This window comes from Lagopus leucura, unplaced genomic scaffold (assembly GCF_019238085.1).
Source record: "Lagopus leucura isolate 7727_CA_CO unplaced genomic scaffold, USGS_WTPT01 Super-Scaffold_100001, whole genome shotgun sequence".
In the NCBI taxonomy this organism is placed as follows: domain Eukaryota; kingdom Metazoa; phylum Chordata; class Aves; order Galliformes; family Phasianidae; genus Lagopus; species Lagopus leucura.
Window position 1 is genome coordinate 13,020,748 of NW_024962262.1, and position 18,379 is coordinate 13,039,126.

Below are 18,379 nucleotides of genomic sequence, written 5' to 3' on the forward strand. Positions count from 1 at the left end.
AAATGTTGTGCTCAGTGAAGCCTTCCCTCTCTAACCAAACTAGCCATAATATATTTCCACTCCTTTCTAAACTGGAATTTTCAGAGTGATTTAAGAAGCATTGTTGTATGACATGTAGGTATGGAAATAAGAATCCAAGTAAAAAAGTGCAACATAAAAACTTCTATTTCTATGTATGTATATATATGTAGCATGAATATCTTAATTCATACATGTTGAAATTTACAGCTTGAGAGTTTTGAATTTTTAAAAATGATGTTAATCATAGGTGTAGTGTCTGATGGATAAAGTATAATTACTGTCTTTTAACACTGAGTGTTATATAAATGAATTGATGGACTGGGAAGGGATGTGTGCTGTTAAGAATTGCAGCTTTCTGTAAGCTCTTCTTATGCATTCAAGACACAAGAAGGAAATTAGCAGACTGAAAATAATTATTGCAAAAACTTCTATGTAGTTCCTGTGTCAGAAGAGGAGTGAAAGCTAATGGATGCTTAATGGGATATCTTCTTTTCTGAAGGTTATTTTATCAAAGTGCTTTTTGAACATCAGGCTTAAGTAACAATAAACAAAATGAGGAAAGTAATCAGAGTGAGTAAAACTGCTTACTTTTTCAACAAGATATCAGTTTTGTGGCACTAAAGGTGTGATATGAACTGCTAAGAACTTAATGAAAATTGAGAGGTTTTTTTTTTTTAATGTGAAAGGCAGGTAGTAATGATGTGAAAGAGGTCATGCAGACCATCCTTTTATTTTAAAGTGAGTGTGTAGATGTAATTAAACAAGGGTATCAATTGTTTTGTGGGATACCTTATTAAACAGAAAGCTCTAGTATAGAACATTACTATTTAAAACCACTTCATGTCAGATTTCCCAACTAAATAGGGCTCCGTGTATTTTTTATCTTTGTGAAAACACTCATTTTAGATATTTTTGTTACTGAAATAGAAATAAATGGTTAAGGTGTGTGGTAATAACTGCATTTATTTCACGTTCATAGGGATAATTTGAGGAGAGATTTGGTTTATTGATGCATTTAGGTAATGCTTGAAAGAAGCTGACATTTATGTTTGGCATCTGGTATGCTAAGTGATATTATTTATTTCCTATGTAATCAGTTTGTTAATCTATTTGCCTTTTTATTTTAAATAAAGACTCTGATAATGGAGATGTTAACTATGATTATGATCATGAGCTGTCTTTGGAAATGAAGCGCCAAAAGATTCAGAGAGAACTCATGAAGTTGGAACAGGAAAACATGGAGAAACGAGAGGAGATTGTCATTAAAAAGGAGGTTTGTATTCTGTAAATGCAAAATTAAAAAAAAAACTTTGGATTTGTTTTCTGGAAGACCTGAGCTTCTGGACAAATACTCTGCTGTGTTACACAGTAGTAAATAAGTGGCATGTGTATAACTTGGCATGTTAATTGGATGTCGCTTGCAGGTATCTGCTCAATCATATAGCACTATAGCCAAGTTTTCTTCTCAGCCAGTGAGAAACTGCAATTGAATGACTTGACACCTTTAATGGAGATAATATGTAGACGAAAACACAAGGCATAACTTACACAAAGTTCCTTTTCGTGTAAGAGGAAAGTAGAGTGACAGATGCAAAGCTGTTACTAGGTTGCTGAGAACCCTTATTTTTGGGAAGGTTTTTTTTCTGCTTTTTTTTTTTTTTTTTAAATCTGATAGTCCATTGGAAAAACTTGGCTGCTAACTGGGATTGTACTGATTATAATCTTCTACTAATACATTTTTCTAATGTATTGCAGTGCATCATCTTCTCTTCCCTCGTATTTTATGTCATCTTTTTTGAAATCTCTGGTTAGTTTATTTGAAGTAGATGTGTAAATGATTAAGGTCTCACATCTAGACTGTTATTTACATATTTGATCTATATCAGCATATAGCAAAGCTTTTGAGCGTCAGCATTTTATTGTTTAATGTACTCTTTTCCTCAAGATTTCTCCAGAGATGGTTAGGTCTAAATTATCACCATCGCCATCACCAAGAAAGTCTAGCAAGTCTCCAAAACGAAGGTCTAGTCCAAAGTCTTCCTCTTCGGCTAGTAAGAAAGAGAAGAAGGCATCTACTGTATCTTCCCCACTTTTGGATCAGCAAAGGTCAGTAGATGCGTCTTGGGAGAATATGGAAGCAGATAACTCTATTAATTTTTGTTACTGAGCTTCTCATAATCAGTGCAGTTTTTAATTTTCTTTCCTTTCTGAACTTCTCAAAATGATACTTCTTGTTAGGGAGTAGAACAGAGATAGTGTTATTGACTTGTAATATGTGGCAGCAGCTGCTTTGTACGTTTATGTCAGGGATCATTTATATGAAAAAAGGATGTAAAAGTTTTTGAACTGTGAGATACGTATTTCAGAACAGGTAGATGATGCTTTGTGCTGAGTCAGGTAGTTAACTTTAAATCTACGATATGAGTTCTTTAAGTTATTTTCTGTATGTGTGTGATGTATTGCACTGAAGAGTGGGGAGTCTAAGCAGACCAGATATTGCAGAGTTCTGATCTTGTGATACGCGCAGTTCATGTGAGGACATTGCAACTGCTGAAAACAATTCTGTCTGAATGGGAGCAGTTTCTATTTTTGCTTACTTGTTTCAGAAGTAAAAGGTTATAAATTGCAGAGCTCAGTGTGAATTTGTACCCTTCAGTCAAGTTATCGAGCACTGCTTGCTAATGGAGTGGTGAATCCTATCTTAAAAGCTGCAAAGCCCTTTCCATTTTAACTTTTCCTGACAACATCTGGAAAGTCACTATTTGAAGTAGTTGGCACTCTATTTTCTTTTTAATTTATCTCTAGGAGTTCTAAAAGTAATCAGAGTAAAAAGAAAGGTCCTCGTACCCCAAGTCCTCCTCCTCCAGTACAAGAGGAAACTTCCTTAGGAAAAAAACACAAAGAAAAGCATAAAGGCAAAGAACGTTTAGATGAAAAGACAAGGGAGGTGAAAGAGAGAGGGCGTGACTTTGAAAGGCACAAAGAGAAAAAAGAGAAGCAGAGGTAAGTTATGTTACGTTATTAGCTTTTAAACTTAATGTAACCTTGCTTTTAAAGTTATCTTTTATAAAGTATTTTGGTCCTGGTTAAGTATTTTAAATGTGCTACCTCGATGGATAGATAAACTGTAACATATTGGCAGGTTTAAGATACATAACAAGAAGTTTCTCAAATGCTCTTTGGAAAATTTTATTGTTATTCAGGAAGTTGGACATTCATGAATGAAGTAATTCATTTGCCAAAATCTTTATCAAATCATTTGCTTGTCTGCTTGCCTGCTTTTCTGAAATCTTAGAGGACTAGTATCTTTCTAAATTGTTAGTGGCACCCTTAGACTTGGGTTGTTAGAAAGCATTTCTGAAGAAGTCTGTTGGAATTCTGCAATTTCTTCACTTACACATACATATATATATGTATATATCTCAAATGGTGGACTGATAGGACTATTCCCTTAGTCTTTTGAAGCATGGTTGTCATGTGTCAACTTTAATAGTTGATAAATATAACATTTGCATTTTTAAGCCTTATGTTGCCTTGATAAAAATAGAGTAGTACATATTTGTACGTGCTTGCTGTGGTAACTAGCACAGCAAAGACTTAGGAATGGAAGACCACTAAATTGTGTATTATTAATTAATAAATATATATATATATATATTTTGAAATATATTATTTTGCCCGTGTTTGCCAGCTTCATTACTGGAAGGTTGTAAACCATAGAAAACTAAGGTAGTACTGAAAGGGTCAAGAGGCTCATGGATTTACTATAATCAGGTATTGCTGTGTTGACTGCAGCCTTTGATTTCAGTACTGGATTTTCATTGACCTTTCTTACTATAAAAATTAATGTGAAATCTTCATGGAGTGCAGTAAGTGAAATAAATGAAGGTTCAGAGAGATCTTTCATTTGTTAGAAAATGTGATTAGTGTTTCAAAGTATCTGAGTCTTCTTAAATAAAATACTAACATTACAGAAAATTTTGTATCAGGCAACAAGATAAGTCTCCACTGATAGAAGTTTTGTTTCACCACTGTCTGAAATGTTAGATAAAATTACAAGCCTGTTTTCATTTTACTGTCTTATAATTCTGAATTTTAGAATTCATTGGTTAGTGAACATCTTGCATTCCATAATTCTGCTAGCTTTAAGGTAATTTCATATATGGAATTACAGATGGAACTAACCCTTCTTTAAGGGTAATTTTTGATCTTGTGAGTAAAAGCTCTCTCATAGAAATGCACTAAAGTGTTGTTACGCCTGTTGAACAAGCTGCTCTTTATGTTTCCCAGAGATCCTTCTGAAGGTTCCCATAGACAGAAGCGTTCTCCCAGTCCTGCAGATCATTCTGGCAGTAATTCCTCTCCTTCCAGGGAGTATTCACCACCTGCTGCGAGGCGACGACAAGTCTCACGAGCTCCGGTGAAATCAACTACTCACAAGCATAACTTCTCACCCTCTCGCAGGTGAGTGTTGTGTTCAGCTGCATAGATTACTCCCCTATTAGTTCTCGTTGAGAAATTTCCTCCATTGCTTTGACTGCTTGTTCATGGGTGTCTATTTGTGGGTATGTGGTTGCCTCAAAAAATGGAACTCAGAGGCTTTTTTATGTTTTTGTTTGTTTGTGCAAGTACTGCATGGAAAGTACTTGTCATGTCAGAAGCACAAGTCGTTGTGCAGGCTTCCATTCATCAGTTCCTCTCAGATATTTTGGCTTTAAGTGGAACTTCACAAGTCTGATATGAGATGTGCTCAGTCTGTGATCATTTAGGAACCTTTTTTCCTCTTCTTCTCCTTCATTGGAAAGCAAAAAATGTGAGGAATGTATCTTGGAACTGGGGAAGGAGCAGAATTTCAGCATTCTGAAATGGATATGATGATGCACTTAATAATCTTGGCTCTATCTTTCTTGAAAAGCAAAGGCAGCTAACTAAACAGTACAGTTTAAGGACCATTTCAGAGACCCTTCAGATAAGACACAATTTCTGCTAATTCTAGGCAACTTAGGAAAAAATCTTTTCCACCCTGGAAAAAGTTACAACTTTTTTAAAAAAAGGAAAGGGAGAAAGCTTCTTATTTAAGTCTTAAAGAATTTCTAAGTTGTAATTCAGAATGGTAGTGCTAAATACTGTATCCCTAATCTTTGTAATGGAATAGAAGGTATCCTTATTTTCCATGCTTCTATTTGGAAGGGTATGGGAAGGATACCAGATGGGCTTTATTTTTCTTGCTTCATCAGCGTGAATATATGTGACATCTGTTGAACTATCCTAAGAGTTGTAAGCAAGCTCTTGCTGCTGTGGTTACTCAGCTTATTAATCTAGGCATCATTGATGGAGACTTTCTCCAAATTGGCCTGTTTATTGGAAAGGGAGTAGAGCATCCTATTTCCCCATGCAGCTGCCAGTAGTAAGGATACTGATAAACACCTCTGAAGCACCCCTTTCCCCACTTCTAGCCTGTTACAGTGTTTTATTTCTCACTATTCATATGGGGATTTATGCAGACATTTGAAGTATTGTGGAATGGAGTTAAACAGAGAAACAGTAGGCCTTCTGTTAGAGAGAAGGAAACATGTTTGAAACATTCTGCTTGTCTCCAGTGAAAAGTAAATGTAAAGATGGTAAGTCATGAAATCAGATTCTCTCAGTTCTGGCTCTGACTGTGTTATACTTTCTGAGCACTTTGGGAGCTTTGCTACTGGTTTCCAGCCATCTGTTTCGATTGTATGCAACCATGTGAACAAATTATCATCTTAGTGGCATACAGGACTACATGTTCCCTCAGGAATCAGTCCTCTGCCCTCAGTAGTCAGGCCTTCCCTCTTGTGATAGCAAGCTACAGCCAGTGCAGATATACACTTACAGAGACTGAGAAATTTGAGTTTACTATTTCCTGCCATCCATGAAGAATATTTACCTGTAGCATGCACAGGAGACCTTCAGGATTTTTATTTTTTTCAGACAAAAGAGGCTACACTTAAAGATCCAGGATATCAGACAGTCTGGAGATGTTCAGGCGTCCCTAATCTACAAAAATACATCAGCTGGATCCTATGCAGTTTTATGTATTCAGATAAAGAGATGCAAATTCTTAGCCTGCTCTTGAGTACTACAAATAGTCTCTGGCATTGACCATCATAGATGCATCTTAGTGGGATAGTTTCCAGGCCTGGCAGTATCTTTCTGCAAGCGTACAGACTTGTAGACGCAGTACACATTAAATCAAAAAACAGATGCAACCTATTCTTCAGCCTTTTTCCGTTAAATATCTTCAAAGGCTGATTTTATTTATTTTTCTGTCTCATCCCTTCCTTTCTTTCAGTTTTTCAGTTTTTTTGAGTCATTGACATTAACTAGGAGGATGAAATGCTGATATTAATAGCAGATTCCCACCATGTTTTTTACCCAAAAAAGACTTCCATACAGACTTGGGTTCCTGTCTCAGATCACCAGTGACTACACTTAGCATTCTGTTCCCAGAGCTTTGCTCCTTGGAAGCTGAATCGTTCCACTGTTCTTGACATGAGAAGAATCTTTTTACCTGCACAGTCTTAGTCTATTAGAAAATGGCCTTAGCCATGAGATCTATTGCTGAGCAGCATTGATGGCTGTTAATTTAGCTTCTCGAGAGCAACTTGACATGCTGAAAGCCTGCTAACCTGAAGCACTCTGGAGCTTATTCTATTTAGAGTCCAGTTGACATCAGCTATCCCACTGAGAATAATTTCTTGTGACATTTTCAAGATATTCAGCAAAACTCGTATTACATATGAATCTCTACCAACTACAACCTGCTGGGCTATTGTGGAATATTGTAGGGAAGATCTTGCCTTTGGTAAAGTAGTCCTTCCTTTGTGAGTCACCTGAAACTGAGAAATTCATCTGTAAGATCTGGAGATTTGTTTAAAGTTACTGACACTATAAAGACATTTAAAAGCATAAAGTAAATTACTTAAGTGATTTTTTTTGAAAATGCACTGTTATTCTGACTCCTGCTCTTCTGTTTGGAGTCTCTGAAATCTTGTGAAGTAGAAGGGAGCTGGGAATTAAGTGCAACGTGTATTTCCTGTGAAAAGACACTTGCAAGTTGCTTAGATGCTGATAAGGTAAAACAGCTGCTGCTGAGCTCAAAGGCTTGAAGCCTTTATGTGTCTGTGTTGGATGTGCATGTGGTAACACATTTTGAGGAAATCCGTTCACTGTTCTGTAAATGGAATTTAGTTAAGCTATGGGATTTCCAAGGTGAGAGAAACTTACTGTATATTTTTTCTTATTTATAAAGTAAAAGATTTTGCTGCTTGTAACATTCATGTTTGTTCAACTTTTAAGTAGATACATGTATGAGTTTCTAGAATACAAGTCTAAACTGTTTGAAGATCAGTGCTTTTTAATAAGAAATAGAACTTGTTTCCAGCAGACAGAGGATAGAGAATGCACAATTTAATGTAATCCCTCGAGTTTAAGTAAGGTCTAGTAATTTAACTTTTGTAACCCTTTCTTGCAGATCTGCTTCTCCATCTGGCCAGCGTCATTCTCCCATATCCTCTAGACATCACTCTTCTTCATCACAGTCAGGTTCCTCTGTTCAAAGACATTCTCCTTCCCCACACCGCAAAAGAACTCCTTCTCCCTCCTATCAAAGGACAGCTTCTCCGCCTGCAAGGCGATCATCTTCCCCCTACCCCCCACGTTCTTCCTCTTCTCCTCAGAGGAAGCGAAGCCCTTCAAGGCACCGATCCCCTGGAAGAGAAAAGGGAAGGCACGATCGAGACCGAACTTCACAGTCTCATGACAGGCGCCACGAGAGGCGGGATGGTATGAATAAAAACAGCACTTGAGGACAGTTTTTATTTGTTTGCAGATTGCATTTTGTACCTTGGTTTTCGATTTGTGGCATTGTCTTTATCCCAGTGGCCAAGGTGGTGAGGACAATAATCAGAAAGCTGTATTATTCATTCTCTGCTGATGGTGCTTGTTTTGGGGACTGTGCAGTGGCATTGCTCTGTTGGCACTACCTGGGTAGGCTCAGCTGATGCAAGAGATCCTGTAGGCATCTGTTTAGGTGTTTCTTGTGTGAAGCAGTAATGATGACAGTAGGTAAGTGATCTTACATTTTTAAGAAGCATTAGCTGGAGCACCCCGTCTATGGTGAGAGGTTGAGGGAGTTGAGATTGTTTAGTCTGGGGAAGAGAAGGCTGTGGGGAGACCTCACTGCTATCTGCATGTACTTGAAAGGAGCTTGTAAGCAGGAGGGGGATTGACTTTTTCGTGCAAGTAGATAGTGATAGGACAAGGTGGAATGAATTTAAACTGAAAAAGGGAAGGTTTAGGTTACATGTTAGGCAGAAATTCTTCACTCAGAGGGTGCTGGAACAGACTGCCCAGAGAAGCTGTGAATGCCCCATCTGTCATGGGGTTATCTCTAGATCTGTCTATGCCCCATCCCTGAAGGCATTCAAGCCCAGGCTTGATGGGTTCCTGGGCAGTCTGATCTAGTGGTTGGCAAGCCTGTATACAGCAGGGAGGTTGGAACTAGATGATCTTTGAGGTCCCTTACAACCCAAGCCATTCTGTGATTCTGTGCTACTGGATCAGCTGAGTGGCAGGAGGATATTTGTACCTATTGCTCATTTCTGTGAGGTACCTAAATGCTAATCCAGTTATCACTGATAGATTTATCAGAAGTCTTTTTCATTAAGTGAGGTACATGCAAAAAAAAAAAGAATTGTTTCTTCTGGAAGTCTGTAAAGTTGGTTGAGCAATTTGTAATGGACAAACATGCCATTTCTCTCAAGGGATCAATTACAGAGATTGCATTTGTCAGCTTTTTTTAGACCTACTATAAACTCACTTTCCTGAACAATAGCATTATAAACAAAAAAAAAAAAAAAAAAGATTTTAGCAGAGCATTGAGGTCTTAAAAGCAGGTGGTCCAGTTATAGCACAGATTTGCTGAAAGTACGTGTGTGTAGAATAGAAAAGAACTCTGTTTGGAAGAAAAATGATAACTGTCTTTAGATTGTTGAAGTGTGCTTTCTTTCTAATGTCTTAGAAATTTATTTGTACTATATGTACGCTCTTCTGAATTGCTAAGTATTTGTAAAGTACAAATTCAAATTCACAAAAAAATCTTTAGAGCTTATTGAGTATTTAGATGGATGCACAGCATCACCGTTATCCTTCTCCCATATTAATTCTAATTTACTGTGAGTATGTCGAAGTTTACTTTTACGATATTGATTTAATGTTTCTTCTCAATTTTTGCTTGTGTTGATTAAGTTGGGTATATAACATTTTTTAAAATATTTTACAGAAACTAGAGGGAAAAGGGAAAAAGAAAGAGAAACAAGAGATGATCGTGATTATGACCAGGAGCAGAGTACCTCCAGGGATCATAGAGACGATAGAGAATCTCGTGATGGAAGAGATCGGAGGGACACAAGAGATAACAGAGATCGGAGGGAGACGAGGGAATCCAGAGACACTCGAGACTCTAGAGACACAAGAGATTATAGCAGAGATAACAAAGATAGTCGTGATCAAAGAGACTCACGTTCCACGCGAGATTCTCACGACTACAGAGACAGAGAAAGTCGGGATGCCCATAAAAAGGATGACCAGTATCAGGAGGACTCACGCAGCTATGGAAGGTCCCATGGCAGAGAGGAGAGCTCTCGTGCTGAAACAAGGAATGACTCCAGAAGTGATTCCAGAAATGAGAGCAGAAGCGATCGAACTGGCAGAAGTCGAGGCAGAGGTCCAGAATTATCTGACAAAGGTATTACATGATTTAAAACATCAGTAAGCATCTTTATCATTGGAGATTGAATCTTGACATCTGTATTACCTTGTTTGACAAGACATATGGAAACTAAATACAAATAGTTCATATAATAATATAATATTATATAATACAAAAACATACATACATATAATACAAAAAACAAATAGTTCATCCTTTTAAGTTATGTTCAGTTGTTTTGTTATTAAATTAGAAGGATTGATTAAAATTATAGCCCTTTTGCTTTCTCCCTTTGTTAAAAAAGAGACGTGACACTGGTATCCTGCCATATTGGTTTAAAACAAACTTGAGTCCATGCAACAATCCAGATGATTCTAGATTGTTGTTGCCCAACCCTGGGTTTTCTCATGGGCCACAAGCAACAAGAAGATGTGTAGTAGATTAGTAGGGAACAGCACGTCTCCAAGTACTGGACAGCAATTTTATTTTCTCAAAAACAGCTGTGTAGACCATATTTCTTCCCCATCTCCATTTCTTCTTTGATAAAGAGGAAAAAAAGGGGGAAATTTTAAACTTTGACCGTATTTTTGAAAGTTTGATGCACTATGTTGAACAGTTTGATGAAACGTTGATACTACAGTTAGAGTACAACATGAATGGATTTCCATATGTGTGAGAACTCATCTTTTATATTGTTACATCACTATTAGGAAGTCGGGGGACTAGAGGATCCCAGGTTGATGGTCACAGCAGTAGTGGAAACTACCATGACAGTTGGGAATCAAGGAGTAGCTACCCTGATCGGGATCGCTACGACAGTCGAGACCAAGCAAGGGATTCCTCCTTTGAAAGAAGGCATGGTGAACGGGACAGGCGGGACAACAGAGAAAGAGGTATTTTAATGCATATGTTACACACACATAGATATGTATTACACACACACAGTGTATGTATGAAGGTGGACATCCTTTATTTCCACCTCCTCCCACTACTAATTCATAAATAACTACGCGCTAATATTAATCCTATACTTCAAATTAAATTCATCGATAGGGGTAACCTGTAAAGATGGTACAGATACCAGTTATCATGGAAAGAAGATGCAGGATTGTTCTTTTAGACAGAGAATGAAAGATGTCACACTTTTTCACCTGAAAGCATACTCTATTGTCTCTGAGTAACTCAGTAACAAGTTCCACTCTGGAGAACATTTGTATTGCTCACTATTTAAGGGAAGAGAAGTCAAGCAAATTAAAATGTTATGGAAATGAAAGGAGGAGCTATGAAGAACAAATATAAAACTACAGTGATTTTTTTTCTCTCTCAATAAGAGAGTTTTGTAAAGGACAGGTGTTTTCTCGGTGTTCACCTTCAGTTTTTCAAAGAGATGTTTTGTGTGCTACTTTGTGGTATGCTTTTTGGCCTGCTGAAATATGTCTGTTATTGCTTGTGGTTGTTAAAGTTATTGCCCTAGATTCTCTTGTGTCTTCAAGGCAGAATTTCAGCAGACCTGTTCTCTAGGTTTCCTTTCTCATGTTAGCTGAAAAATGGTGCAGTCTGAATGTGCCCTGGGAGGTCGGCTCTTGCAGACTAGCTTTCACATCATCCATTTCCGAACACCCAGTGAATAACTTAGTTTGTACTTTCCCTATCATACTGAGTTTTTCATTAAAAACAAACAAAAAGAAACAGCAACTTAGAAGTAAAGACAAGTTTCTACAACAAAATATGTTTCTTGAAGGGAAGATGCTTTGAATGGGCTATTTTTTTCCTTTGGGGGAAAAAAATAGGTAAAGAGCTTAAATGGAGATAAAATTTGTCATTTTCATCCTTGTTTAGATCATTTTTTCTAATTTCAAATCCAATTCAGAGATACAAGTCAACGCATAGTTTCCATGATTAGACCAGTGTCTTAAAATTTGTCATTTGGGGGGGTATCAGGGTAGATTCTTGTTGGTGCTTTGTTCGGTGATGTATAAAGAAACATTTCAGTGTGATTTTAAAATGCAAGCCTGTGTATTTGATCTCTCTTTAATTCAGCTGAAGTACTTAGGTTGGTATACCCAACCACTGTTGCAGTGGTGCTTCATATAATAAGGTTGTTCAAGAAGTGCTGATGTTCCATGTTCAGATGTCTAATACACTTGCAGGTATCTTGAGTAGTGTAAATGTTTTGTGTCTATGTTTTGCCACAAAACCTGACCTAGTAAATATTGCAGAACTTTTGTCTAAAACTTAGTACTAGGTATGCCCAATATATCATCTTATATAGTTACAGACACCGTTTGAAGGATATGAAACCTATCGTGGAACCAATTGCATGAACTGATGTTTTAAGATCTGTAAAAACAAGTATTAACGTCTATGGCAGAAATGTCATTCAAGTTTACTTTTAATTTTACCTGCTAACGGGGGAGCATTAAATCATTATTAATTCACTCTGAGATTAGAATTGATTAAACCAATGGAAATGTGCATGTTTTATTGACTAAGTCCTGTTCAGATGCTGCCTGCTTGTCCCTGGTGGGCATTGTTTCAGTTTACAGGGAGGTATACTCAAAGTGATGGCCTTCTCTCTTTTTCCACAGTTTGTGTTTGTTGTGTAATACTTTGGGTATGTATAGTGGAATAAGTTTTATTGATCTTTCACTGTTGAAATACCTCTAATATCAGCACAAAAATTGTTACAAAGTCATCAAAATTTACCGAAATGTTCAAATAAAATATATTAAAAAGTAGTAAAGTGCAGCTAAACTTCAGCTGTAGATCTCCACTGAGCAAATACCCCTAGATAATCAAGCTTCACTGTCCTTCTGGATCAGTTATTTTACATATGAGTGTAGTTTTCTTGATAACCCTGATCCACTGTCTGAACATTGAAAAAATCAGCTTCTTTGAAGACACATGAAAACTTAGAGCAGGTGTGCATTCTGTATTTTGTCATCATCTCTCCTTTTCAGTTGGATTTGGTTTTGCATTTCTCTGCAGGGATCTCTTTTGGGAGGAGATAGGCGATATATAGGAGATATATAGTAAAAATTGAAGCAAAATAAATGCAGTGAATTCTTGTAAGCCTGTGATGCTTGGTTTTTAGAGGTAACATTTTCTTAAAGAAGTTCTAATACTTTGTTTTCATGCGTATGTCATTCTGAGCTTTCCAGGATCCTGTACAAGATTTTGAATGATTCCATCATGTGGTAATAGTGGCTAGACTGAGTTTATATGATTACCTATTGAACCCTTTCAGAACCATCTGATAGAAAACAAAATTTTCCTAGTGACTTCTTTCTAAAGTAAGGAAAGCTCCCTCCTGAAATACTGATTAAAAAAAAAATAAAATCAAAAGTAGTTCTGCTTTTTGTATCCCTCTCACCCCAAGAGAATACCCAGGTTTCTGCAGGGAGTCACTTCTCTTTTAATGCAAACCAATATCATCAATATTGTCAAAACAAAAACTCTCAGTATGTTATTAGTGTAGTGAAAGTAACGTATATGTCATCCGTGTAACACTTGGTAACCGAAACTTCCCTCTTTTCACAGATCAGAGAGCAAGCTCACCAGCACGGCATCAAGGACGAAGTGATGACCTCGAGCGGGACGAAAGACGAGATGAACGAAGGGTAGACCGAAGTGATGATAGGAGAGATGAAAGGGCCCGGGAGAGAGAGCGAGAAAGAGAGAGGGACCGAGAGAGGGAGAGAGAAAGAGACCGGGAACGAGAGAGAGAGAAGGAAAGGGAGTTGGAACGAGATCGTGCTCGGGAACGAGAGAGGGAGCGAGAGAGGGACAAAGATAGGGATCGTGAGCGCGATCGAGACCGGGACCATGACAGAGAAAGGGAACGAGAAAGAGAAAGAGAGAAGGAGAGAGAGCGAGAGAGGGAGGAACGAGAGAGGGAGAGAGAGCGTGAAAGAGATCGCGAGCGGGAACGAGAAAGGGAGCGAGGTCGAGACAGGGATAAAGAAAGAGAGCGCCAGAGAGACTGGGATGACAAAGACAAAGGGAGAGAAGACCGCAGGGATAAGAGAGAAGATATTCGAGAAGAAAGAAGCTCAAGAGATGTCCATGAAGAAAGGAAGTCCAAGTAAGTAGATCTGAATGTTCTTTTAATCAAAAGAAAAACATCTTTTAGTGTTGATGTCAGTCAGTTAGTGAACAGGGCAGTATCATAAGGACGGAGAGGATGCCATGTTTATGCAGAGGTGCAGTCTAGAGCCATGCCTTCCCTGTATCTATGCGTCATGTGCCAGTAGCTACAAAATCAGTGTGTATGCTGTGTTGGTGTACTTAGTATGGTGCTTTCCTAGTGCAAAATCATGGAACAGCTCGGGATTTGACAACTGAATCAGAACATACCATTTCCTCTTCTAAGTGTGCCTGTGTGGCCTTGGTTTTATAGTGCAGGCATTACACCCTTAGTGCAGACTGTGGTACCTTTAGAATTTTCATGAGTGAGATAGCTGCTGTGTAGGTCAGAGTTCATGACTTTATTCATTAAATTTCTATTGAACATACATTACCCTTTGCACTGTTGACTTTTCAGCACCAGAAGGCTACACAGGGAAGGCATGAACAGTACCCAAGTAAATGTGTGATGTTTCTATTTTTTAAGTAAATGCCACTCATTCTTTTTTTTTTTTTTCAGCTAGTACAATAAAATTCTCGTTGTGACATCAATAATGAGCAATGCAGTGTTGTCTTGAGTTGCAGCTTTGCTTGGAAATAATACTAGGTTTTGTGTGACAGAATTGTGGAGCTCTGTAGTTAATCTAGCTTTCCTCCATCCCTTTGGGGGGAAAAGCAAACATTTACATTAGAGCTTAGCTGCCAGCTGAGGTCAGCCCATTGCAAGGATCATTGCCACAGGAAAAACAGTGATTTTAATATTCTTTCATACCTTCTTGTTAAAAAAAAGTTGTTTGAAGTATTAGAGTTTTAGTTTATTGTTTACTTTACATGTTTATGACAGGAAAGAATACTTCAGGTTTTAAAATAACTTAGAAAGCTACAAAACTTTTTGGCATCCTTGCTCATGTTATCTTGTATGAGGTGTGTTATGTTTGCGGTGCTTATGCTTCAGAGATTGGATCGATCGATGATAAACTCAATTATTTAATGTTTTCTTTAAAGAACCCTCAAGGAATTTGACTACAAATATTTGCTCTGCAGGAAGCGTCACAGAAATGAAAGCAGTCCAAGCCCTCGTCAGTCACCCAAACGTCGCCGTGAGCACTCTCCTGACAGTGATGCTTACAACAGTGGAGATGATAAAAGTAAGTAGCCTTTGCCTGTGGAAAATAACTTGCAGTCTTAAACAGAAAAAAAAGCCACAAAGAAGATTTTTGTAAGTCTCCTCTTCCCCTTCCATGTCTGTTAGGATGTATGCTTACCAAAGCAAAAGTAGTCTGTTGCTGCTGCAGCACATTAAAAAAAAAAAACACAGGAAAACAAAATACGTAAATGAAATGATGGATTATTTGTTTTGATTGATACCTATTAGCATGCAGAAGATGCCACATATTTACCTGTTCTCCTTTCTAAATGATACAAGTACATTCTTTTTGCCATTTTTATAGATGAAAAGCACAGACTTCTGAGCCAGGTTGTGCGACCACAGGAATCCCGGTCACTGAGTCCCTCTCACATTGCAGAAGACAGACAGAGCCGCTGGAAAGAAGAAGAACGAAAATCAGACAGAAAGGAAAGTTCCCGGCGTTATGAAGAACCAGAGTTTAAAGAGAGAATTTCTTCATCAGATAAGCAGAGAGAGCAACCAGATTCTTCAGAGGGCTCCCGGTCCAGAGTTCAGGAGAGTCTTGGACGCCGTCCCTCTGAAGAAAGAGATGCTTCTGATAGAATGCACGATGACAGCAAGAAGAAGTCTAAAATACAGAAAAAGGCCACAAAGAAAAAGAAAGAAGATGACAGTGGGGTGGAAAGGTACACTAATGAGTCAACGACTGAAGAAAGCCAGGTCTTTTCTCCCAAGAAAGGTCAGAAGAAGAAAAATGTGGAGAAAAAGCGGAAGAGATCCAAGGGTGATTCTGAGGTTTCTGATGAAGAAATTGTTCCACATCATAAAAAGAAGAAAGGCCCGAGAACTCCTCCTGTCACAAAAGAGGAATTGGTTGAAGCACCACCTGAGAAAGCTGTGGCAGAAGTCCCCCAGAAAAGAGAAGAGACAACATTTAGTGACTGGTCCGATGAAGATGTCCCAGAACGTGGTGACATTGTCGTTCCAGAAAGAAGCACTGAGGAATCCCATAGAAAAAGTCACAGGATGAGAGTAGAAAAGGTGGAAGCCCCACATGTTACTATAGATGATGGATCACATCGTAAACCTGTGGATCAGAAGCGCAGCAGCAGTCTTGGTAGCAATCGGAGCCATGCCTCAAGCAGACTTCGATCCCCTTCCAATGAGTCAGCTCATCGCAGTGGTGATGACCAGACTGGACGGAAGAGGATCCTGCACAGTACCTCTAGGGACAGGGACAGAGAGAAGAAAAGCTTAGAAATCACTGGGGAACGAAAGTCCAGAATTGATCAGTTGAAAAGAGGGGAGCCCAGTCGCAGCACGTCTTCAGGTAAGAATATATTTTTTAGTGAGTCTGGATCTGCCATTCGCTGCGGAAGTGCGAAGGTACAAATCCCAAATTGTTCTTGTATGGCTATATAGTCTTAATTTGTGATCAGTATGAGGGGAGAGGGAAGTTCTCTGCCATTCATAGAGTGAATCAAGATTCCTGGAAGTGTTAGACCGTGTTTGAAAAGTTGATTCTCAATGGGCTTTATTACCACTGTGTTCATATCAAAGCATTCAGTCAGATTTGGCAGCTCGTGCTGTCTGGAGGATAAAGTAATTTCTAGGACAGATGAAACTGAAAGAGAAAATCTTTCTGCTAATGGAACAGTGAACTGGTTTTATTGAAATAGTGTTTTTAATGAATTATCAACATTCAATTTCATGTGGAAAGTCTGAGATCTATGCAAATGTCCCTTCATGCTGGGAGAGGGATCTGTTTTGTTCTGAGGAGCTGTTTTTGCTGAGGATCTGTCACGATTCTTCATAGAGATACTTTTAGTGCATATGAACATCATCTTTATTGCAGATCCAAGGAATCATGATTTATTTTATTTCTGTAGTTCCTATAAAAAAATGACTGAAAAATTTCTGTAAAATATAGACAACGTCAATAAAAAAATATCTTCTTCATAAATCAGTTTTGACTCTTCTAATGGTTTTTGCCAGAACTGATCTCTGAATTTATCATTTGCTAGCCAAGAATCCTTAGCTTTTAAAAAAACATGTTTTGAAAATAATTTTGAGATGATTCCTTCTTTATTTCCTATTCTTGCTTAGACTTCTGAGTAAATTATGTACTTCAATTTTGCTGAAAAGCAAAAATCATCAGAAAGTAGCCACCAAAAATCTCTTTTTTGGGACTTGTAGACATATCATTAATTTGCAGATGATACTTTTCAGAAGTCAGTTTTCGTACCAGACTCCTTAAAATAGTTTGGTGTAGCAAAAAGGTTTCATGAGCTGCTGTCATGCCTGTATTTAAAATATTTTAACCAGATCGTCAAGATTCAAGAAGCCACAGTTCAAGAAGAAGTTCTCCTGAGTCAGATCGTCAGGTCCACTCCAGATCTGGGTCCTTTGACAGCAGGGAAAGGCTTCAGGAGCGAGATCGACATGACCATGATCGAGAGCGAGACAGAGACAGGAGAGAGGGGAGACAGAGAGACTGGGATCGAGACCGAGACATCGACAAAGACTGGCCAAGGAGCAGGGAGCGAGAGAGACTCCGAGAACGCGAGAGAGAGAGGGAGAAGAGAAGGGAGCTGGACAGAGAGAGAGACAGACAGCTGCCTGATACTGCTGAAAGAGAGAGGGACAGAACTCTGGACATTTCCTCTCAAAAAGAATCAACAAAGCATGGTGAAACAAAACTGGACAGAGATCATGAAAAAGAATTTGACGGTGTTTGTCGAGATTCTGCAGCTTCAGAGAAGGAAAGACCAGACAAAGATCTAGGATCGTTACAAGGTTTTGAAGATGGAAATGAGGCTGAAAAGGTAGAGAGTCTAGAAGGTGAGATGTTCTGGGGAAGCACCTTGACTGTCAGATATTTTATTCTTTCCTTTTTAGCACAGTGCTGAACTGAGCAACACTAGAAAGCTTTGTTAATGAAAGGGATATTGGCTCCAGCTTTTCTATCTGTGGGCATAATAGGATGAGGGAGAATTCTAATGAGCATTGCCTTAGTGTTAATTATGTGAATATTAGTGTTGTTTTTTTTCTAAAGAAATACTGAGTCAAAGAAGCATAAATGATATGAGATAGAATTTTGCCAAGGTGTAACATTTCTGCATAGCCAGTTTGCTGAAGAATAATGCCAAAAATTTAATTGCTTTGGTACACTATTCTAAGATCTGTTTGTTAGTTTGGAATTGACAGGTAATGAGTGAAAAAAAATGTGTGTTGACTTGTGACTGTTATTTGGGATTTTTTTTCTGCATAGTCCAATTAGTGGAGAAATAATTGTCTGATTAGTAGGTTAAATGTATTTATGGCTTGGCAAAATGGTCCAAAAATATCTTTGCTGAGTTATT

At 38.2% G+C, this 18,379-nt stretch overlaps 1 protein-coding gene across 6 annotated transcripts in view; it reads left to right on the forward strand.

The window, feature by feature from the left end:
• Positions 1-18,379, forward strand: part of ZC3H13 (zinc finger CCCH-type containing 13) — a 44,962-nt gene that overhangs the window by 20,603 nt on the left and 5,980 nt on the right. For 4 of the 6 annotated variants that reach the window (XM_042866598.1, XM_042866597.1, XM_042866599.1 and 1 more), the window contains 11 exons: positions 1,155-1,294; positions 1,967-2,127; positions 2,827-3,024; positions 4,312-4,485; positions 7,526-7,836; positions 9,335-9,799; positions 10,474-10,656; positions 13,304-13,847; positions 14,894-15,036; positions 15,340-16,347; positions 17,343-17,858. In XM_042866598.1, the coding sequence (XP_042722532.1) occupies positions 1,155-1,294; positions 1,967-2,127; positions 2,827-3,024; positions 4,312-4,485; positions 7,526-7,836; positions 9,335-9,799; positions 10,474-10,656; positions 13,304-13,847; positions 14,894-15,036; positions 15,340-16,347; positions 17,343-17,858 (3,843 nt within the window). The remainder of the gene's footprint in view (positions 1-1,154; positions 1,295-1,966; positions 2,128-2,826; positions 3,025-4,311; positions 4,486-7,525; positions 7,837-9,334; positions 9,800-10,473; positions 10,657-13,303; positions 13,848-14,893; positions 15,037-15,339; positions 16,348-17,342; positions 17,859-18,379) is intronic. The other 2 variants (XM_042866600.1, XM_042866603.1) reach the window with 1 other exon arrangement.